At 49.0% G+C, this 23,625-nt stretch overlaps 1 protein-coding gene across 1 annotated transcript in view; it reads right to left on the minus strand.

The window, feature by feature from the left end:
- LOC119456531 (uncharacterized) overlaps positions 1-23,625 on the minus strand; it is a 258,483-nt gene that overhangs the window by 183,662 nt on the left and 51,196 nt on the right. The window contains exon 2 of the mRNA XM_049669942.1: positions 23,335-23,403. Within this exon, the coding sequence (XP_049525899.1) occupies positions 23,335-23,403 (69 nt within the window). The remainder of the gene's footprint in view (positions 1-23,334; positions 23,404-23,625) is intronic.

Consider the following 23,625-nt stretch of genomic DNA (forward strand, 5'->3'; position numbering starts at 1 on the left):
AATGGAATGCGAAGGGATTCACCCAGGGAGAAGAGTTGGTAGCGTACATCTTCCAGAAGCGCTTGGGTTTAAAGTGCATAGACGGAAGCATCAACCAGTCAGCATTCGAGATAAGCAAGAGATGTTTAGAGTATTGGTGGAAAAGAAGCGGGGAAGGGATTGATACGACCGGATCCGTTACAGATATAGGTAGCGGTACAAGGTAGATAGAGAAGTTTTGAGGAAGAGAAAAAATGTTAGAAATATGCTAGAATGAAAAGCATGTATCCTCAGATGTATGGCATACCTGAGTACCTCAAACAGGCTAGATGAATATTTGTCACCGCCCCGTCTTAGAGGGGATGCCAATAAAAAATGTCGTTATTTCACGCGAAAGGCGAAGCATCAATTGCGATAGAATTAGCAGAGAGTTATACGGAGCAAGGATAGTATTTTCATCAGCTGTATAAACTTGGACACGCAGCAGCACCAGCAACGCGCAGAACTGTTGTCGACACCGTCGCCGTTTTGCCCGCGTTCACACCGAACGCGCGCGGCGGTGACTGTTGCCAGGGCCTCTGGGGGCGGCTCAGAGGTTTTCGACGAGATCAGAACGGGACGCTCGTCGAGCAGCGTCGGAAGTCTTTACTACCTTCTCGCCTCACAACGTTTTTATATAATTATTAAGGGTCGCCAGCAAAAGGGACGGACTGAAAGAGGACAACCTCATGAAAGCATTTCACGCCTTCCTCATCAGCCACTTAACCTACGCCGCCCCCTTCCTCAACTGGAAGAAGACGGAGCTGAACAAAATCGACACACTAATCAGAACAGGATTGAAAAAGGTCCTAAGCCTCCCTAGAAACACTAGCACGGAACGACTCCTTCAATTGGGGCTACACAACACGGCAACAGAACTCTTTGACGCACAGCGAACCGCCCAAATTAGTCGGCTCTCAGTCACAAAGGCGGGCATCGAGATATTACAAGAAGCAGACATACAGCCCCTCTTCATGCCACCAGAGAGGTCGCAACTATGCACAAATGCCAAGAGGTCAATAACCGTTGATCCAATACCAAGAAACATACACCCGACCCACAACGAAGGGCGGAGAAAAGCGAGAGCGAAGGCGATCCTTGACAACATCAAGCGTAACGGAACGCAAGTACTCTTCGTTGACGCGGCCAGATATTGGAATTGAGGCGCATGCGGTCTCTGTGGTGGACGCCCATGGCTCACTCATCAACGCAGCCACGGTGGTTACCAACTTCACTCACGAAGCAGAAGAAATGGCCATCGCGGTGGCCCTTCGAAGCTGCAAAGAAGCCTCCGTCATTTACTCGGACTCAAGAACAGCCATCAGAACCTTCTCGGCGGCCCTCGTCTCTAGGAAAGCAGCTACGGTTGTCAACAAAATCTTCCAAGAACCGGGAGGAGACAATCTCACGTCCCCACACGTCACATGGTTCCCGGTCCACATGGGCAACATTTCCGGACCTCCTGACTGTAATCCGAACGAGCGGGCACACCAACTGGCGCGAGAACTCACATTCCGCGTCTGCGGTCCGCCCCCTCGCTTCAACCCAGCCTGCAGGGATCTAGACAACAAAGACCCGCTCGTATCATACCCCGAAATCACTTCAAATCATAGGTTAGCACGAAGAATTTTTCCTCCTCCTCACCAAAACCTCAAAAAAGCACAGGCCGTCACTTACAGACAGTTGCAGACTAGGACATACATTACACCAACAACACTAAGCAGGATCAACCCTGACCTTCCTACTGCATGCCCACACTGCGGCCACGAATACAACAACTTCGAACACATGCTCTGGCTCTGCCCTGCCAACGCGGGCACGGACTTTCCTGACCAGTCCTCCTGGGACTCAGCGCTCAGAAGTACAGAGCTCATCGCTCAGCTCAAGGCTGTCCAGAGGGCCCGGGCCGTCGCCGAAGGACTCTGTCTACCGGCCCCGACCTGGGTGGAGCTACCGGATTGATTGGCGGGGCCTCTTGCCCCGCTTTAATTCTTTCTCCTCAGGACCTCAATAAAGTTCGTACTCACTCATTTTATATAATTACGCATTTGGTGCCGCAGCGAAACGTCGCCTCCCCTCCCTCCCTCCCGTCCACCCACGGCCTTTCGCGCGTCGGAAAAAGTCGCGTTTGCTCTCTATATATGGTGATTGTAAAGGAGGAAAGAGACGCTCCATTCTGCAGCCCTTCAGGGAGCAGGGAGCTCTCCGCCGTGCGTTCGCTCCCCGTGAAAGCGCGCGTCCCTCGCGCACTTTCACTCGCACATACAGCATACGGCGCGCGGCGACGATTTCATCGCCGTTGACGTCATACGGAACCTCACGGCGACGCCGACGCCAGAAATCCACTTTGAGTGTCCATATAATTCCTATCGCAATAATAATAATAATCATCATCACACGCATGATTCATTCAGGTTGTGCGTTCGCGAATAGCGAGTGTTGGAGACGTCGTAGAGCCACTGTCGCGAGGAACGTCAGGCCGCACCTGTCAAATGCAAAGTTGGCAGTGTCCTTGAGTTGCTACCAGCATTCGCGGGCATCCCGAAACAACGTTCATCCGTACTAAATTGCTTGTTGTCGCTTTCATAGACGTGTCAGTTGCCACGTTATTGCTCTCGCGTAGGACGAGCTAGCTGCATCGGAAACTTGGCGAATGTTATCGTCACTTCGATTGCATGATGGATGCACCATTATGTTATTGTACGCTACTTCGCGGATGCTGTAATAAATTACGAAACTGACCTGCGCACACCACACCACCTGTTCTGGATTTTTACGATGACGCATGGAAAAATAGAGGCCTGATTTGTTATATGAGATTGGCCTCGAGGATCGCCGAACATACCCGCGGCTATCGTGGTCTTCTAAGCGTGCGTGTGCGTGCGTGCGTGCTCTGCCCTCACTGTTTCTGTCTGTGGTCAAAATTGTTGCCCCCCCATTCACCCTTGAAAATAATTACTGGCTACGCCACTGTGCGTGCGTGTGCGTGCGTGCGTGCGCACATGCGCGCATTTTGGACTACAGCACAAACGTGAAAGACGGATCACAGAATTAAGAAAAGACCAAACCACACAGGCACTGACATAAACTATATCCTTGCACGCTATACCGCATTTTACGCTTCTTGTAATGAGCGCACAGTCATGCTATTTCTCTCTCTTTTTTTTCACTTTTACAACGATTACTCGATGCGAACTCGGTGAGATCCAACACTATACCGTTCACGAGCGCACACCTATTGCGTCCCTCGATGACAGGGAGAAAAAGCCGGCTTACTCGCACGACAGCAGCCGAGGAAGCCGGACGCATTTCCTCCCCGCGCTCAGAGCCGAGAAAACGATTTCGTGCTTGGAACGCTTTCTTCCAGCATTGCCCGCGTTATTGTATTGGACCCAGCGGGCTGCCAGACAACACGCTCTACGTTGGCGTTCATTCGAGGGCCGTTCGAACCTGTCTGCCCATAGCTCTCCCTGGCATTGCGGTGCCTGTGGCAACCGGATTGCTGCTGAGATACCAAGATGACGTAGCCGAATCGGGACCATGAGTTGAAACTGCTTCGTTTCATTCTACGTCAGTCCGTTTGGTCACCGTAAAATTTCGCCGTCGCGGAACGTTCTTATTTCCATCGGTGGAAGAAACGTTCCCATTTTCCGTCAACATCCGAATGTTTGCATCAATATTTAGAACACTTCCAAGCTGCGTAATGTTTTCGTTTGCATCAATCGCTCGACCGGTCTAATGATGCATCACAAATATTTTTAGGCCGACCACCAAAGCAACGTTTTTGACCTTGAACACGAAGCTTTTTGCAAAAAGGTAGAACTTTACAGTGTTTTGTTTTTCTCTTTTTCTTTTTTTCTTTTCGGGCGATCTGCTGAACCTTCGAAGCTTCAAATATTTTTCTGCTATACTATGTCAACCGAGCTACGATTCTATGTTTAACTTGTAGCTTCTCGGTATTCCTGCGTTCCGAAAAAAAAATCATACTTTGCAATTTTAATGTTTTTTTTTTTTTTGCTGGTTAAAGCACTCGAAGTGTTCAAATAATTGAAGTATTGGTTATTTTGGTAGTCACATCACTTCATTTTCTTGCCATTCACACCAGGGGCGGATCCAGGTTTTTTCTGAGGGGGGGGTCAGCTTTTGTCAATGATGACGACGATGATGATGATAGTAGCCTTTATCATTTACCGAAATTCACCGTTTCTGCTCACGATAAACCCGCGTTTTATACGGCTAGAGCAACACCTGTAGCCCGCCGTGGTGGCTCAGTCAGCTCAGGCTGCTGAGCACGAGATCGCACGATCGAATCCCGGCCGCGGCGGCCACATTTCGATAGAGGCGAAATGCAAAAACGCCCGCGTGCTTGCGTTGTAGTGCACGTTAAAGAACCCCAGGAGGTCAAAATTAATCCGGAGTCTTCCACTACGGCGTGCCTCATAATCAGAACTGGTTTTGGAACGTAAAATCCCAGAAAGAGGAAGAAGCCCCATAGCGAAGCCTGGGATCGGTTTCTCCGAGTTTATAGGAAAAGGACGTTACCCAATACAGCCATGTGCTTGGCGGCTGTGCCTGATAATACAGGTTGTTCAAAACTAAGCTTTATGGTTTTCTTAAAATTAGGCACTGGGAGGCACGCGAAGACCACCTGTGCAAATAAGTTATGTGGCCAGGAGGGGCACAAACTGAGATGATAATTATCGCTGTGAGCAGCCTAATTAACTAAAATTGAATAATTATTTTTGCCGACTGCAGTAAGTGGGTATGTTTGTATTGAAAACTTAGAGGCAGTCGTGTTTATACATAGTATCAGTCGGAAGAATTATTCTAGCGGGTTCGTGCTCCGAGATATCCGACTCCAACTTTCAATTCTACTGCGCAGAGTTATCGACTCGACGCGAGAGCGGTTTATGCTTTGCGCTGCTGGGGAAGGGAGGCATTTTGAACATTTTTAGGGCATTGACATCTTGATGGGTGAAGTGTTGTCATGAGATTTGTGCATGACAACACCAACGTTAAAGCGGCAGTATGAACTATTCGTTAGCATAGCTAAAAAGGTTTCTGCTGTTGATGGTGCAGTTGTTGCTTTTGATTTCAATAAAACTTACAATACTTGGAAATCAGCAGTCACTTTATTTGCGTTGCCCAAACAAGGATCATGCCCGGTCGTCTAGTCACCATTACGCACGCGCACTGCCCTTCGGCTTCTCCGCTCGCGCCATTAGAGTGTTTTAGCTGAGCGCTTGCTGTTCGCACCGCTCAGACCGGCATATGCTAGCAAATGCCACACAACCGCTTAGCGGGAACGCTAGTGCGCTTGCGCACAACGCTCATACCGTCAGCGGAACGAAGATCGCATCCCTCGCTCCGCTACAAAGCCGACTGAGCGGAGCGTGACAGCGTGTCTACTTGGCCTCTTCGTCGTTTTGCAGCCGAGTTGATAGCGCGTCGCTCGCGTTTCGGCAAGCCGCGCTTATCAAATGCGAAATCTACGCAGTTCCCTGCAGTATCTCAGAGCGTGAAATCTGAGCGGAGCGGAGCGTAAGCGGCGCTCTGCTAAAACTGTCTATTATCTCGGCATGGCAGCTGCCACCATCTTTACAGGCTGCGCGGTCGCGTGTTACGACAGCGGTTACGGGTTCTTCGATTTTTTTTTTTTTTCGCCAGCCGTGAGGGGAAGGGGGACAGTTATTATCTTTGCTAATGCCTCCGCCGCGTTGTCAGACTAAACGCCGCAATCAACAGCCGCGTCACATCAGGGAGGAGCTTTGCGCTGATCCTCACTCTCTTGCATGCGTAATCATGCGAACGACAATTAAAATTTGGAGTTGGATATCTCGGAGCATAGACATGCTAGAAGAATTCTTCCAATTGAGTGAAACTGTGTAGAAACACGACTGCCTCTAACTTTTGAATACAAACATACAGACTTACTGCAGTCAATAAAAAGTTAATTATTCAATTTTAGTTAATTCGGCTGCTGACAACAATAATTATCTCACTTTGTGTCCCCCTGGCCACACAACTTATTTGCGCAGGTGGTCTTCACGTGCCTCCCAGTGCCTAATTTTAAGAAACCCATAAAGCTTAATTTTGAACACCCGGTATATCTAGCCTGTATTGTTTCTTAAAATAAAATTTGGGATGATCTGTCGCAGGTTCCTTATAAATGCGTAAGCACGGGTTCGTCTTTGGAGTTCTGTTGGGACACCTTGATTTCCTTAAGAAGATTCTTTGTGATCGGCTGAGACACCTTCGTTTGCTTTGGAGGACTAACTTCCCTATTCTCAAACAGCCCTCGACTCGAAGCTCTTCCTCTACTCCATGGATGGATGGATGGATGGATGGATGAGGCTGAACCCTTTAAATCGGGCGGTGGCATACGCCACCTAGCCATGACTATGAACATATTTTGTACTTTGTGGTGGGTGAAATTTCACCCCTGCCTTGATTTTATCCACCAATCAGATAACCTCTGTTTGGTTATTTCTACCCGCTTAAAGTCTATTTTGCCTTCACTGTCCCTAAACCCCAATGCTTTGAAAAAATCAGCCCCGTTGCTTTGCACTGTAGGGTTAAGCCCTTTACAGAAAAGTATGAGGTGTTCAGCCGTTTCCTCTTCTTCTCCACACGCACAGCACAACGTGTCTATACCTTGGTACTTGACTCAGTACATCTTAGTCCGCAATACTCCTGGCTTCAAACAACAAAGAGCTTCCCCTAGAATTATCATAGATATTTTCTTTGGCAATTTCTTGCTTGAAAGTTCTGTATGTTTCCAGTGCTGATTTCGTCTGCATCCCTGTTTTCCACAGACCCCTCTCTGTTTCCTTAGCCTTTTTCTTAACCGCTGTTTCCTGGTTTGCACCCCTCCATTGACAGTTTTCTGGTCAGCTTCCTCCATTTTGTATGAACATTCCTCATGTACAAATAACTGAAAACTCTCCTTGCCCACCGCTTTTCTGCCATTTCTCTCAATCGTTCCTCAAATTCTATCTTGCTGCTGGCTTCCCTGCCCTCGAATGACGTCCATCCCATGTCACCCTGTACCCCCTGATTTGGTGTATTTCCGTGTGCTCCCAGAGCCAGTCTACCTACCCCTCGCTGCTTAACTTCCAACCTTGCTCAAACCTCTGATCTCATGCACAAGACCGCATTGCCGAAAGTCAAACTAGGGACCATCACCCTTTTCCAAAGCCCTCTCACCACTTCGTACCTATTGTAATTCCACCTTCTTGAGCACAGCGCCGCCTCTCGAGTGATAAAGACGTGACAATTCTGAAGAATTCCCGTGAATGATCATGAAGTTCAGTGACCACTTCTGTGGAGGGATGGCGGTGCTATCTTCTCTCTTGAGTCGAGGTGTTGTGTTGACTTGAAGAACGTTCTTCAATACGGGCGCAACGCTCCGCTCCAACGCGGCAACCACGTTTGTTTGGTTGTTTACGATATGGGAATCACCGGGTATGAGAGAGAGAGAGAGAAATAACTTTATTTTGCCCAAAATGTGGTTAGAGCAGGGAGTAATGACTAGAAGCCTCCCGCGTCCCCCCTTTAGACGGCGGCCGGCAGCCCCTGAGCCGCGGCGGCGTCTTCAGCCATTTGGACTACTCTTGCTTGAACATCCGGGTCCGAGCTGAGCAGCACGGTCTCCCATTGCTCCTCATTTCTTATTATTAAACTGGGTTGTTGTGGTTTCGAACAGTTATTGTTATATTGTTTCTTTGGGCATGCCCAGATTATGTGTTGAAGATCTCCTCGGTTGTTACAATGTTTACATACGTCTGTGTATACATCTGGGTGATAGTGACTGAAGGCAATGGGGTTGGGGAAAGTATTGGTTTGTATTAGCCACCAAGCCACTGATTGCCACTTGTTTAATGAGCAATGTGCTACCGGATATCTAGCCCTGGCTAGTCTGTAATGATTAGAGGCCGGATCTTTAGGCATTAAAAAAGCGCGTTTTAGAAGCAAAAAATAGGCAGGCAAAATAAAGTTTTAGGCCTCCAACGACGTAAATATAGGCACAATAAATCTTTACATAAATGCAAATTATTTCAAACGAAGACGTGCGCGACCTGTATCTACGACAAAAAAAAAACAAGAAATGTTATTGTGTATGGTGACACAAAGGCGTCAACAGTTGAACATAGAAGTGCAATTGCCCCATAACACTGCTGTACTAATGACGATCAATTGGCTTAATTCAACAAGCACACTGCTCATATTCATGTTCAACGACCACTGTACTCGAGCTTCGCATATAGTGAAACAGGCATGAAAAAGAATACTTGAAAGTTGGGAATACTGATTAAAGAAGCGCTACTTTATGTCTGCCTGACGCAATTAAATTAAGACACAACAAAAGCAGATAAATAATAAATGCGAGAGAGACTACGATTTATTAAGAAATTAACATGTTCTTACTTGAGGACTTTTAGATACAACTCTGGCAATTTTCTAATATATACAATGACATTATCCGAATTGTACAGGCAAAACATTCCAACACTGCCAAATACACTTCCGCCCATTTGGAGTGCACATGGTTGAAGAAATCTGTTTAGAGGGCACGTGGAACGTAGTCTAAGGATCACTGTGAAGATTGTGGAAACAATACCAAACTAACACCATCTCCAGATTTTTGGATTCAAAATTGTGCCTCTTGTCACTGAGAATGATCTTGTACGCTGAGAAGGAACGCTTGACGGCGGTGAACACCTTAAAAAGTAAATTACAAACAAAACAAAAGCCGCATGCACATCACATTTTTCTTCCTTCTTTTGATCTTCACTCTCCTTTCCCCTCACGGCTCTCCACGGTTTCGCATTCGCCAACCGCTCGCGCCATGTCAGCGCGGCGGCGTATGCTGGCCGGCGCCTCCCATTTCACTGCTGCTAGCGGTTGTTTTCCATGAGTTGGTTGAACTAGAGGACTAGTTTAAGCCCCATAGAGTTCCGAACAGTCACTGTGGCCCGGTGACATGAATAACGGTCTCTAGCTGCACTCGAAAGCGAAACTTGAGGGTAAATAGTGTTTATATAGGCGCCAATTTTGAAAATAGGCATTTATAGGCATTTAGGCACAAACGCCAAAATAGGCATTTATAGGCACTATGAAAACACTATAAGAGCCCTTCTTAACCTCTTAATTCATGCTCATATATCAAAGTGGGGCGATAGGAGCACAAGGAACAAAAAAGGCATTTGCCTAAAATCCGCGGTCTCTAGTAATGATAAATGATTTCCCTAAAGGAAATCATTGAAGGAAATCAACCGCGTATGAAGACTCACGACGCCACCTACAAGAAGAACGATGTGGCGTAGTAGCCGAGAGCGTGAGCCAGCGTCTTCATGTTTTGTTTCCCACGCGATGTCATCCTTTTACACAAGGCGCGCATCTGCTCCTGTTTCTCTGACCACGCGATGCCATCCTAGGCCCGCGCGCTGGCGTTGGCCGCTGACGTCCCGCTCCCCCACTTCGCAGCCGCTGCTCGAGGCATCGCCCCGCTCCGCGAGAACGCCCACTCAGATAAACGGATCCGGCGGCTTTGACCATACTATGCCTAATGTACGACAATAAAACTGCGAAGTTACAATGAAAAACTTGTAGCGTACGAACGGTACTATACGCTTCTATTAGATGTTGTCAACGTGTAACTGTGATCACAATGAGTGCTACAGTTTTTTAAAAAAAGTTGCCTAGGCGTATAGTTCTTAGTTTAGCTGTTAGTTGTTATTATTTATATATAATGAACACTCCAGCGAGGTCTCTTTCATTAAGCAGGTTGGTCGCGGAACCGATGACAGCAAATGAGGCAACCGATGACACCCCAATGCGGAACTAAGTTGATCACGCGCGAAGGCGCTCGCGCGGACATCGGCGTGCTTGGCAAAAGGGACGTCCCCTCGTTTATTCGACGTCACCGACGGGATGAGTAAGGCACGGCCGGCGCCAGGAGGTCCAAGGTGTTCATGAGAAAAATTAACTACGGCAACTTCGCGACACCACACCCCTACGGAGTACAACTAAGCTTGTCAGCGAGCTACCTTTACTTCTAAATGGCTGATACCACTGGTACTCACGAAAAGTAATATTGAAGAATGCTGGTGGCCATATTTTTTTGTGACAGGGCCATCCCCCTATCAGCGAGGGGGCGATACAGAAATCTGGGGGGGGCGGGGGGGTCAGGACATCCGGACATCCCCCCTGGATCCACGCCTGATTCACACCATTTGAACGACTGATCATATAATGTGCCTTTGAAAATAATTGTTTATTGACGCCCTCTCGCTCAGGTGGGCAAGAACAATAAATTTTCGCCAAAATGCTAGAAACGATTTGGGAAGAACAATGAACGGGCAAAATGAGTTTTGAACTTGAACATTTATGTGGAAATTCTTTCAGCTATATATGTGATGGTCGAAAGAACGCTGGTTGATTTGGCGTACTGGAATGGCTACACATGCAAAGAAGACATGCACAGTGATGAGCACCGCGGCGTACGTCGAACGGAAAGGGTGCGAACTCTTCTTCCTCCGGCGCACGCTTCCCTCGCGGCATCAAACATAATGTCGCCGATTTCACAGATAGGCCGACCTAAAGTCCTTAGATATATTTTTTTGCTTTTTTTAAGTAGCGACAAGCTTTGAAGCACCGCCGACGAATCTCATTGGTCGGCAGCCATGTTCTTCCTAACGCTGTTCCGCCGCAGCCACTCGCACGCTGCTGCGAGTTAACTTGAGGTCAGGCTTAAGATGCGTTATAGTGGGCAGTGTTTCTGTGCGCGTTTATCTTTTTGTCTTTTCCTTGTGCGAAGGATTTTCTGCGGTCGGCGCGAGCGCAGCTAGAAACGCGGCAGGCGTCGTATTGCGCGACAACGCGGCAAGCGTCGCCGTAAAGACAACTTTCGCGTTCGGTCTCGACAGTGCAGTACTAAGCCGCTTTTGGGTTCATATTTGACTATCTGGCCCCATGCCTGAGACTTATATTTGATTCATTCGGCGCTGAAGCGGCCGTTGACGGTCGGATGCTATCTGCGCGGATACGCCGCTTCAGGAGGTTAGGAAGAACATGGCTGCCGACGGAGGTAGATGTCGCTACTTAAAAGAGAGCAGAACATCTAGGGACAGAACATCTAGGGCCGTATTCTGAAACGTTCGCCTAGGCGAAATTTCTTTTTTCGCTTTCAGGCGTGCGCTGATTGGCTATTTTAGCAAAACAAGGATGAGCTGATTGGGTGGTTGAGCCCGACGTCATTCAATTTTGCTCAACCAGCCAATCAGCGCGCACGCTGCGTTTTAGAATACGGCCCCTAGGGACTTCAGGCGGACCATCTACGCCTACGCGTAAAAAAGCAAGGTGCGAGAGACGAACGTAGCCTAGGCTACGTTCACACTTGGTCTCGAAGCAGGCGGAAGCGGCAAAAACTTCTAAAGATCTGCCCGCCTAGGCGGCGAAGCGGGCGGAAAACCAGGCGGAAAGTCGTTCCGCTCGACCGGAAGCTCCACTAGCATGTAAACATCCGGTCGTAAAATTGTACATGGCACCAAAAGTGTAGGCTGCGATGGTGCTCGACGCGATCTAGATCCACCACTTTCTCTACAACAAGAGTGGTACTAAAACGTACTGTCAGCAATACTCGTGATAGTATGCAACGTCGCGCGACCGGAGGTGCAGCAACGAAGCCTTGGGGTGACCCAACTTCTCGCGCTTTTGCAAAGCTGGGCGAACCCACCACAGCCGCTTCGGAGGTGTCCGCTCCTTCCGTTTATTCATTGTCCATTTCTAGGAAACAAGTAGGTAGAAGTATAAAAAACAATTTCTTCGCCCACTTCTGTGGCAGAAAAAAGTTGGGCAGATTCCTCGTTGGCGCTCCGCAATTCTCCTCGCACGGGCGCGGTATGTTGCAAAAGTCGCAGGGCGCTTTTTTCGTTGCGCGGTGGTTTTCTCGTCGCGACAATAGATCGGGAGCATAGTCTCACGTAGGACGCGCAGGCTTCGGCGAGCCCCAACACAAGGGCCAGCCCGGGTTTTAGCTTTGGTGTCCTGGAGGCGCCGCCAGTAATACGAAATGATGAAATGTTATTACAACCTGTAAGCAAAAGCTATTAAAGAAATATAATCACGCCTAGGCACCAACCTTTGACTCAGCGCTACCGTGCCCGTACGAGGAGAATTACGGAACGGCTACGAGGAATTTACCGAAGGTCGCAGATGACACGCAAAGTTGCGCGGAATGAACACTTTTGATGACGGGTGGCACAATGAATGAACATACCGCTCGAAATAGTGCGATAATGAGCGCCACCACGCCGACAAACGTATACGCAGACTAGATGGATGTGGTCGAAAGCGGCAGCGGTGGCAGCGGCGATAGCAAAACACATGTGAACAACTTGGACATGCGCGGAAAAGATTTTCCGGCCGATTTGGCCTTTCCGCCCGCTTGCCGCTTCCCGAGTGTGAACGTAGCCTTACGTGCAAGACGCTGTACGACGCGCTGCCACAGCGCCTGGACGACGCAAACACTAATTCTGTGCGACGCGGTTACACGCTAAGGTTGCAGCTTAATTGGAAAAGCAGAGGGACCACATTCAGCGATTATGAGTCAGTTCTATTTGGCAATCATTTGTAATTTGCCGCCATCAGCTAGTACCTAATTTTTTCAAATATTGATTAAACGATTTTTGCTTTGCGGGAAAAAAAGATAACGCAGCCTTGAAAGCGACTCTTTTCCCAGACGCTAACTGCGTTCAGAATTTCTCAAACATTACCGTGAGTTTACAATGGAACTGAGAGAAATGTGAAGGGAATTTTACCGCTTGCAAGCAGACTCAAGAGTAGGGAAGAAAAAACATGGCAAGGAGGCATGGATTACTGTCTCAGGTTGAGCATTTTCTAAAAGCTTTTATTAACTAAACGTGTCAGTAATATCCTTAAGCAAGCGAACCCTTCACTGAATGTCTTACCGAATTCCGTTTCAAGCGAAGCTTGTGTACGCTATAGCCTGCGCCGGTGATGTGACGCTAAAACAGGCCTTGCCCTGTCGAGAAAATGGGGGTAAGCGAAGCTTGTAGTGTGTGTATCTGACATTCGCGATAATTTTTTTCTTTGTTTCTCTCCCTCTTTCTTTCTCTCTACCTTTCTTTCTCTCTCTCTCTTTCTCTCTCTGTCTTTCTCTTTTTTACACTTGGTATGTGCCATTGAGCTTGGATCCTTTCTGCACTATCGCCAGGATCGGACCACTTTTCAGCGTAACACCGGCGCCGCCACCACCACCACCGCCGACACTTGTGAGCCTATAAATCTCCGCTGAAAAACCAGCTGCTCTCAGAGCTGCACAGGTGGTCGGAACGCGCTCATGCTCCCGCGTTCGTCGTCTGCTTCCACAGCTGGCTGCGTTGCCGCGCATAATTCCAGCGCAAAATTTCACTTCTCTTCGGTCGTCGCAATGGGGAGGCCGCGTTTATTCGGGTATGGGCCACTGCTTAAAGGGATACGGAAACAAAATCTGAAAATTTTATGAAAATGCTGAAAATGAATCCTCAGTGTGTGATTACACCGAAAAGAAGAGTCATTTAGTTCATGTTTGAGCCGATGGCTTTATTTGTGGCTTTTTTGTGAGCGCGCGCCTCACCGCCCGACCCGCGGGAGTTGCTCAGTTGGAACGTCACGACACCCTCGTCGGATAGCCAGCCGGCCGGCCGCGGTCATTCTAAGCGCGCCGACGCCGCCATTGCGAGCATGGATTCGAGTCCTGGTGCTTCTACCAGTGATGAGAACACGTCTGAAGACGAGGACCATTCCAACTTGGCAAGAAATATTAGCGCTTACAGGTTACGAGCCTTCCGCGACAAGCGACGAAGAAGAGCAGGCGGCCGTAGAAGTGCCGGTCAGGTTTTCGCGAACCGTAGCGCGAAGATTTCGCTCTGCACCAGGCACTTGTGCAAGAATTATTTGTCATTTGTTCTGTAAACGTGCGTTTTCAAGAGCGCACGCAGGCGAGGCAGCTGCGGGGCACTTCTGCACTGCGTGGATGACTGAATGCCGCCGGCGTGAGCAACTGCTGTGAGATATCAGTACCTCCGAGACTCTCACGTCTACTTCTCCAGCCGCCCGACAGATGGCGGCACCTGTCTGGTGTTCTCCCCAGTTTTTCCTGCTTTTAGCCTGTGGAAACGCTGCAAAAGCAGAGCTATGGTGGCTATAGCAGAGCTGTGTGTGTGTCAGCCCCGCTGCCATGTAGGCTGATCTCGTGAGTCGCGCTCGCTAGCCTTGTACTGTTTCAGTATGCTTTGCCAACATTTTTAAAGACATTACTGCCTTCGTGCCTAGCCTCGGGCATCTCGCCCCCGCCTCACACTGCTCAAGAAGGCTGCAAGTGAACGAAAACAGTACGACATCTTTTCGCCTCCTCTTTTCAAACACGCTGCTGATCATTTATGCCTTGCGTTTTCGCTGAGAAGACCGATGGCAGAGCGTCAGGCTTTAGGCGTTGCCTTTTGAGCGGCATGCCGCGGCTTTCTAGCACAGACGGGCTGGTCACATAATCATCGTCGACGAAGTGGTGCGCGAAAATGAAGTCATTTTTAGAGGTCTCCAGGCTGGGCGTGATGGCTGACAGGCAGGTATCCAAAGTTTACGCACCTTCTCGTCTCTGAGAACCGTGTGCGACGGCGTGTCGCGACCGACGATGCTGTTATAACAGCAATGTATGGGGATTTCCTTCCGCCGCGACGAACGCGTCAATACCGAGCGACGACCGCGGGAAGGCGCATGTAAGACGCACCAACTGCGTGGAGCGCCGACGGGGATAATGTATTCAGACGGACCACGTGCGAAGATCGTCGAAAGGGGTTAAACAAACGCTGCAACAGATCGACACCCCCGGAAACACTGCGACGGCTGTGGCCGACCTTGGCCGCGCTCGCGCGGGTGGGTGTTATGACGTCAAATTTCGGCTTCTGCCGGCGGCCGCTTGGAGGCAAGGTGCCACAGAAAATCGCAAAAAAAAGATGTTTCTCGTTCTTTTGTTCAAAGCAGCTTGTTGTATTCGTCATTTTCAACAGTTCAAATTTTGTTACGACACAAAAAACCACCCGCCAACTTTTATGTCCGTATGGGATAGGAGCCATTAATTCATTGTCTTTCATAACGGACAGATTTAATTTTGAAATAATTTCATGGAAATCCATCCTCAATGAACGCGCTCGGGAAAGGGCTCGTCATCGACGTGCCGATTCTAGCGTGAGGGCTTCCGAAGCCCAACCGAAACGTCTGCGAAGCGCCGCCGACCCCGAGTTGCGGGAGCGCGATGTTGAGGTCAAACGTCAGCGTCGTCTTGCCCTCCAGGAACCCGACAACGGTGGTGCACGCCTCGGCAACGCTAGCGCCAACTTCCCCGGTGCGACGGCCAGGTTTCAGCGCGAGCTTCTCAACCGGAACGTCGGAGCCAGCTGCAGTGCATGTGACCGGTTGTGGTTCGAGCACAACGTGGTACTCGTCAGTGCAATTCGTTCGGAGAACACCGAAGTAACACAAGACAAGCTTCGCAAACCCCATTTTCTCGACAGATTTTTCTTCCCGTGATTTTTCTTATTTTAATCTGTTAGGACTTTTCGACACTATGCCTCTTGCACCTACATACCGCGCTCCTTTCTATATTTTCTTTCCATCCATTCCTTTCACTTCAGTCATCTTAAAGGGACACTAAAGAGAAACGGGAAGTTCAGCTAGAATAAAAGAGGGACCTTCAGGAATGCATGCGGTTTTTGTTGGGTGCAAAAATATGAGTTATTAGCGGAGAAATTCGTAAACGAAGACCAAATATCTCTTCCTCAATTTCTCTCACCCCAGATTTGGCGCTGAAGCAGTGTCGTCACAGATTGCATTGCTCTCAGCGAATCAGAATGCGCCATGATACGTCACCGCTTGCGTAAACGGCCGAGGCGCTGGATGCATCATGGCTGCATGCATGGTCGCTGCGTTTGCGTTCGCCGCGATGGATACCGTTGCTGCCGCTGAACCTTGCAACGAAGAGCTCGCCAGGGAAGCAGGACTGCATTTCAGCGATATTCAGTGAAACGGAGCGCGAAATAATCCTTCGTGCTCGAGCGGTAGGTGTTTCCGCGTGCGATGGCGGTGAGCCGCCGGACACGCCGGCGGAATGCAGAGCTTCGTTTTCGTCGACGGAAGGCGAAGCGTCCGGTCCGCCAGGCGACGATGTTCCCGACAGAACAAGCGTAGAAAGTTGTGCACGTACTCGGTATGGTTATTTCGTGACTTTATTTAATGACATTCAGCACTCACCGAGCCGCCAGTTTGCTGCTGCAGGGGCATCGCTAGGGGGTTTGATGAAGGCCGCATTGAGGGAACAGCTGCTCGAGAAAGGACTGGCCTCTGGGGCACGCCAAGATACTTTCCGAGGGCAATAATCCGAGGGCGAGAAATGCAGAGAGCACACCATCGGTTTCTCAGGCTCTTTTGCCGTTTTATCACCGGCAGAGCACTGAGCCATTGCGAACGCCGGGGAGCCGGGGCTCTCCGCGCGACGCCACATGAAAGGACACAATCGAGTCAACACTGCCGCTACCCCTGATCAAGCGCCTTGGGCCATTTATACAGCCCTCAACACACACACGAGGCATTTTCTGGCTGTTTCCCGCGAAGTCAACGTTTTTCGAGCCACGCAACACGCAACCAAACACCGTAGAGCGGAACAGGCGCGCGCGACGATGCATTGACCAAAAACGAAACTACGAAACTATCACGGCCGCATGTATCGCCATGCCATTTTTTCTTGTTTATTTAATTTTGTGCTAAACTTGTACTTCCTCGCTTGAAATGGTTTAAAAAGTTGGCAAATGCTGTTTATGTGCGTTTAAGGTTTATTTCATTTTGCGTTTTATTAACAGCGATAACTCGCTCTCGACCAATCGCGACCGGCCTACGTTTGTAATCTCCGACGTCATGAACGTGTAGTGCGGGAATTTCGAAGGGGCGTCACCACCTATCCTTCAGTTTTTCGCTATTTTATCGCTTATTAAACATCTGTTTGCAGTAAGAATGGTATGGCTGTGATCGTGAAATGATAATCTACCATTTAAGCTCCACTTCCGGTTTCTCTTTAGTGTCCCTTTAAGCATCAATCGACGCAATCAGTTGGGCTGATCTCTTCAGTTTTCATTAACTTCTGCAGTCGTAGATCAGCGACTGTGCCAGCGGTTGCGTGACAATGTGTACGCTTTTTTGTTCCATGCTCGCTCATTGTACACAGGCTTTCCGAGGCACACTGTCACGAACCTCTGGCTACCAAGCCAATCTTATAAGCCGGCTTATCCGTTTCCGCGAAGGCGGACGGAGGGAGTGGGTTCCACCATTTCTTCCAGCTAGGCGCAGCTAATAATAGCCCTGCCTAGTTTTGCTGTAGTTCCCTCTGGCATAGCGTGCCTGGCTTACATCGAGGTACGCACCTGCGGCCAGGCCGGTGTCTCCTCTATGGTATTTGTGCCATCCTGAAGTACACCTCAGAATTTCAGGGCATCCAAAAAAATTAACGCAGATATTCCACTGGAGCATGCGTAACCATTGTGCCACTTACTCATCTCCTCGCAGCCCGGTCTCATTATCAATCTTATCAAACTTGATACGACCAGTGTAAACGCTTATCAACCCTTATCGGTTGTTATCAACCTTATCGCACTGCATCCGACCCTCATGAACCTTATCGGAATTGCTACGACCATTATAAACCCTTATCGCTCTTTCGCACTTTTTCACAGACCCCGTGAACGAGGCGCAGACACCGGACCAAATTCCAAAGCCGATTTATCAGCTTCCGAAAATAATCCCACGAAAGCAAGGACAATTAAGAATGGGCCCTCTGGTGCGCCAGCGAACGCCGGTTGCTGTCCAAAGACCGAGTCAGAGCCCAGAGTTGTCAAAACACAACAAAATATATTCACACAAGGCAGTTACACACACACGTGCACACTTAGGCTGGACACAACACAATTCAGATGGGTATTAACAAACACAAGAAAATAATTCATGACAAGCACTAAGAGTCCAACACGTAAAGCACAAAATTAAAAGGAACACTAAGTGTCCAATCGTATTCACTCGTGATGGTTGGTCTTGGAGTCAGACGATCTCGGCGTAGCTCTGGGCAAATCTCGAACTTCCGGAAATGCAGACGCTCGATGAACTCGTTGACTAGCTTGCCGGGGAATCCCCTTCTTCCGCAGACGCTCGGTCTTCCCCTTGCATCACTTGACCGGTGCGGACTCAACTCCTGAACTCTGCTGATTCTCGCACGGCGGTTATGTAGCTTCCACAGGCGTTCTCGAACCGTCCTATCGGAGTCGTGATCTCGTAGCATGGCCAAAGCCTGGGAAGCTTCTATTCTTTTCTCGTACCTTCGACCACCGCCGTCGTAGCGTCGTCGAGGGGGGTGATGACTCAGTAGTAGTAGTAGTAGTGATTTTATTGAAGAAGAAAGTGACTCATGCTGTAGGCGCACGCTCACGCTGTAGTTATCTCCCTCGACTCGCCGGGTGAGAAGGTGTCCCGGCGCACGCGTGTGCTCTATCTCTCTCTCTCCGGTTAACGTCGCTTCGTCGATGCTCTTCTAGACGTCTAGGCGCCGATGTTCGCGTTGTTGTTTGAGGCGTATGCGCTCTCCCCCTCTGTTGAACTTGCCGCGGGGCCGGCGTGTTCTTTCGCTGGCTTGCGTGACACGCGGCGCGCGCTTGGATTAAGCGCTCTTTTGTGACACACTTTATCCATCCGCGTCGAACCATTATCAACCGTGATGAGACCCATATAACCCCTCATCACTGCTTATCATCCTTATCAACTCATTGACTGCCTATGTGTCTGTGTTGCGCGACGCGAAGCGCATGAGCTCTCAGATAGGGTGCATTTCATTTGCTGAACGTTGATGAAGGAACGCCCCAGCGGAAGGCGCATCACCCATCCACCGAAACGCATCGTGGATGTGGCGTGTTTGGCATTACATTTTCGGAAAATCGGAATTTTCCCAGTGTCTACAATGCTCGAAGTCCGGTCTACATGTGGTCCTAGAGATGGCTTTTATTCCACCCGTCACCAAATCTTTCAAGAAAACCATCATAGAAACTGTTCTCCTTTGATATTCGTTTTGTACGTACCACCGGTACAACACATTGATATGGTTTAGATATATTCAGTTCCTGCAAGCGTGGGTGTTAAGCCCAGAGGGTAAGACACTCGGCTTCTGATCGTGAGGTCGTAGGGTTCGAAACTCACCGCCGTTTTTCCTTTCGAATTGAATCTGCTTTTTTATACATTAATTTCTTTATAGCGATTCGTCTTACTTCACGGACGGACATGTTTCCATAGGCATAGAAATGCTTACGCATTTAAAAGTCAGATCTACCACCGTCTGCACTAACTGAGCTTACTCCTGTTGTACGAGAAATACAGTAGCCAGGTGCACATCTATACTGACGGATCGACTTCATCGACCAGCATAGTAGTTCTCGTGGTGCTCTGTTTATACAGACAAGATGAGTAACACTGCGACTCAAGACGTCACATGTGACAACGTCTACGGCTGCAGAGCTCACGGGTCTGCGCAGTGCACTTCAATTTATTGACACAGAGAGTCCTGGCACATGGGCCGTGTTTTCAGACTCGAGACCGGCTTTACACTCCATGCAGTCAGTTCTCCGACACGGAGCTCACAAACAGCTAACGTACGAAATTGTCAAACTTCACCACGACGTCAAACAAAAAGGCCACGAAATTATTTTCCAGTGGCTAGCTGGCCATTGCGGGATCAGTGGAAATGATCATGCAGACAAAGCTTCCCGAGAGTCACACCAAGAAGAACACAGCGTAACCATTGCTCTTTCCTGGACAGACGCTGCAAGGCAGCTTCGTCATCTAGCACGCAAGCTCTCTTTAACAGAGTAGAACACCCCAAATATAAGGCGCACCAGGTTACACGAACTGAACCCAACGCTCTAACTCCACCCGGGCTTCACCAACGTGAGGCATCGCTTCTGTATACCGGCTGTGGTTAGGAGTGGCTTTCACGAAGGTTGGACGACAGTGGTGTGCGACGTCTGCGGCAGCGAAGATTAATTGTGCCACTGTCGTCGATTTCAGTCGGCAAGGCTAACACTATCCGCGGCATTGCGACGACGGGACGATCGGCCGTTGTCCGTGCAGGTGCTACTTGAAGACCGTCCCCGTCGCTCTGTGAAGGCACTTTTGTCTTTCTTGAGGACGACTCGGCTGTGTGAACGACTTGGTGAGGCCCTCCGCGCGCGTGCGGGAACTCACCGCGTCTTTCCTTCCCCCCTCCACTCTTCTTTCTATGTCATCTTTCTATTCCCTCTTTCCCGTCCCAAATTGCAGGGTTAACGGATTCCTGGTTAACATCCCTGCCTTCTCTCTTTCCTCCTCCTCCATCTGTGGACGAAATCGGCGAGGAGCAAGGCACAGCCCGCACCAGCGTGGCGCACACGGGTGTGCTGATCGCTGATGAATATTGACGAAGGCTCGTGCATTGCTGATGGTCACCGTCAACTGGCGATGCAGCTTCTGCGGGTGCGACTACATGAGGCTCGTTACTTTGTCGCTTACGAAACAGACCGTAGTTTGCTTAATACAGAACGTTGTTTCACCTCACGTTCTTTCTTCTGCGAGCTGGAAAATACTGTGCTATCGATAGGACAGGCGCAAACCTAATGTGCGCACGCACAACAACATTTAGGAGGCCACTGAGCCGCGCTGTTCTTTCCAGATAACTCTTTTCGACATGGCTGACACTCCACTGGAAGGACGGTACGTGCAGAGCAGTGAGCTGCAGTGCAATGTAATGGAGTGACTGAACGCGTTTGATCGGTTGCGCTAGACATCAGAGTGCCAGGGAAGCTTAACAGTAACCGACGGGTGCTTGTAAATGATAAAACTAAAAAAAATATGCTTAACCTTACACTCGGCCGCGCAACGCTTGAAACAGCGAAGCTGGGCGATCGTAGCCCAGCATTTTCCGGAAGTGCGCGCGAACTTTTCATATTATTACTCATAATGATAATTTCTTTTCGCGCGTCTCGGACTTACGGCCGTCAATGCGCGTTGCATAGCGCAGCTTGCAACACCAACACTGCGTTCCAGGAGACCCGCTGCGTGAATGCATCTCTCTTTCTCGCTCTCATAGCGCGCAAAACCTCTTCACCTCGCAGAGCCAACACCACCTAGATTACTGCAGAGCACGAGCGTACGAACGCGCCAGCTGTGGACGAAGACGACCACGCTCGAACGCAATCATATGGTTCGCATAAAACGTATGTTTTGCAAGCGTGGCTGTATAGCCTAGCGGTTACGACGCTCGCTTTAGGACCGGGGGCACGTGGGTTCCAATCCCACCTCGGCACGAAAGTTTATTTTCTTTTCTTTCTTGGCAGTTTCTTGATACGCACCACAAATTACGGCTGGCTTAAACAGCTTCGCTGTTAAAAGAAGGAAAGGCTCATACCCACGTTGGATACGTGGGTATGAGCCTCCGAGAGCAGGATCAGGAGTGATCTCACGGGATCCTGACGATGCCGTGCTTTGTGCCGCGGCTATGAACGCTGTGGCTCGTATACGCTAGTCTATGACGATGGGGCGGACTTGGCGCAGCAAACGCACTACTTGGCCATCGCGCCGGGCGAAAACAAGACACCGGTGTCCTTGCTCTGTGACGAACATGTCGCAGACGCTCAATATAATCGATAATGATAACATATAACATATTCTTGGTTTAAGCGCGAAAAAAAAAAACACGGACGGAAACGCGAAGAAACCATGTGATGTTTCTTTGCTAAGGTTTTTTGCAATCATATATATATATATATATATATATATATATATATGTGCGTGTGTGTGTGTGCGTGTGTGTGTGTTTGTTCTTTCCAATAAAAATTTAGTTGTGCAATAGCGCTTGTCCTGTCTTCTGCCACCGTCCGTGTTTTCTTCGCGCTTACACCCGTGTACTTAGATTTAGGTGCACGTTAAAGAACCCCAGGTGGTCCAAATTTCCGGAGTCCCCCACTACGGCGTGCCTCATAATCAGAACTGGTTTTGGCACGTAAAACCCCATAATTTAATTTAATTTTAAATTCTTCGCGCTTAAACCAAGAATAGGTTAGCGTACCAACTCGCGCAACTATCCATCCTTTTGCAGGATAGCATATAAATTCACTATAGCAATGTTCACTACAGGAGACCCACCATAGCCACAGCTTCGCTGGCTTCCATCTTCACGGTAGTGGAAGGGCTCTGAAGCTTTTGTAAAATTATTTCGAGATTCCCCTGAAACCACATTACTCTAGCTGATTTCTGAGAACTTTGTGTTCGACGTAGTCAAATGCCTTTTTTTATGTCGAGGAATATCCGTAATGTTATCTTTGTTTCATTATGGTCTGATTAGTTGTGTGAGCAACTTAACTAACTGCTTTCGTTGTGCCATAGTCTTTCCGGAAACCACGCTGACAATGACTTAGTATCTAACTTTTTTTCAGCAAATTCTAGCACTCTCTTGGCAATTGGTGTTTCAACAAACATGCTTATGCACGATAGTATGGTGATCGGACGACATTTATGTAGTCGTTCGGGTTACCACCTTCGCTCAGTGGAGTAAGGGTACCTTTCCAGTCTTGAGATGTTCACGGCACACTCCTGCTAAAAATAATATATTGAGTATAACTGAACGTTGAAACACGTTCTTATGCTATACGCGTGTATGTTTCACTGGCTGTATAGACTAACTTCTTCCTTATAGTTTGCTATGCATCATAGGAGACGGTCAGCGTTAGAACGAGGAGGTGTGTGGGAGAAATTGCATAAGTCGACGGGAGGTGTATGTAAAGAATCTTGTCTCGATTCAACTGTATGTGTGTAGCTTAACGTGCTGCGATAGCGTTTTGTAGCAATGTGCGTCGGTTACGGGTTGCACCGCTTATTGCTTAGTTACGATTTGATGGAGCTTGAAGATGCCCGCTATCAAAGCAGCTATGGGTAAAAGCACATCACTGATGGCAACGTTTAGCGCATCTTATGCCAGCAAAGTTCCCCATATTGGTCTGCGCTGCGTCAGCCGTAGCTTGGATAATTTCGCGATAACGCCAGCCGTGGAACCTGTGGAATTTCGCATATCTGATTTTGTCGATCCTTAAACATGCTGTACACAGATAAAGAAACCCTTTTGTGGTGAGCAGATGTCATTTGCAACTGCATGTCGGAAACAATGCGCACTTGAGGAAGTGTTAACTCGGGGCTTACCTTGGCACATCCACGCTTCAAGGCCCAGTGTAACAAGACACATCCAGTACCAAGCGCCCGGCTTGAGATCTGTAACAAATGCCGCGAAAACCATCGTAATCTTGTCTCGTCGCCGGCAGTTTGTTCTACTGCTACACTAATGACGCTCTTGATAGTTTAACGCTTGCAACGTGGATGCTTAGAGAACAAAGAGAAGGAAGGATAAACGAAGCCACCGCGCATGCGCTGGGCAGTCTGCATAGTCGGCCTACTGTTGCACCCGCACTGCTTGGATGTTTTGGAAAGCGAGGC

Source organism: Dermacentor silvarum, chromosome 6 (genome assembly GCF_013339745.2).
Source record: "Dermacentor silvarum isolate Dsil-2018 chromosome 6, BIME_Dsil_1.4, whole genome shotgun sequence".
NCBI classification, from domain to species: domain Eukaryota; kingdom Metazoa; phylum Arthropoda; class Arachnida; order Ixodida; family Ixodidae; genus Dermacentor; species Dermacentor silvarum.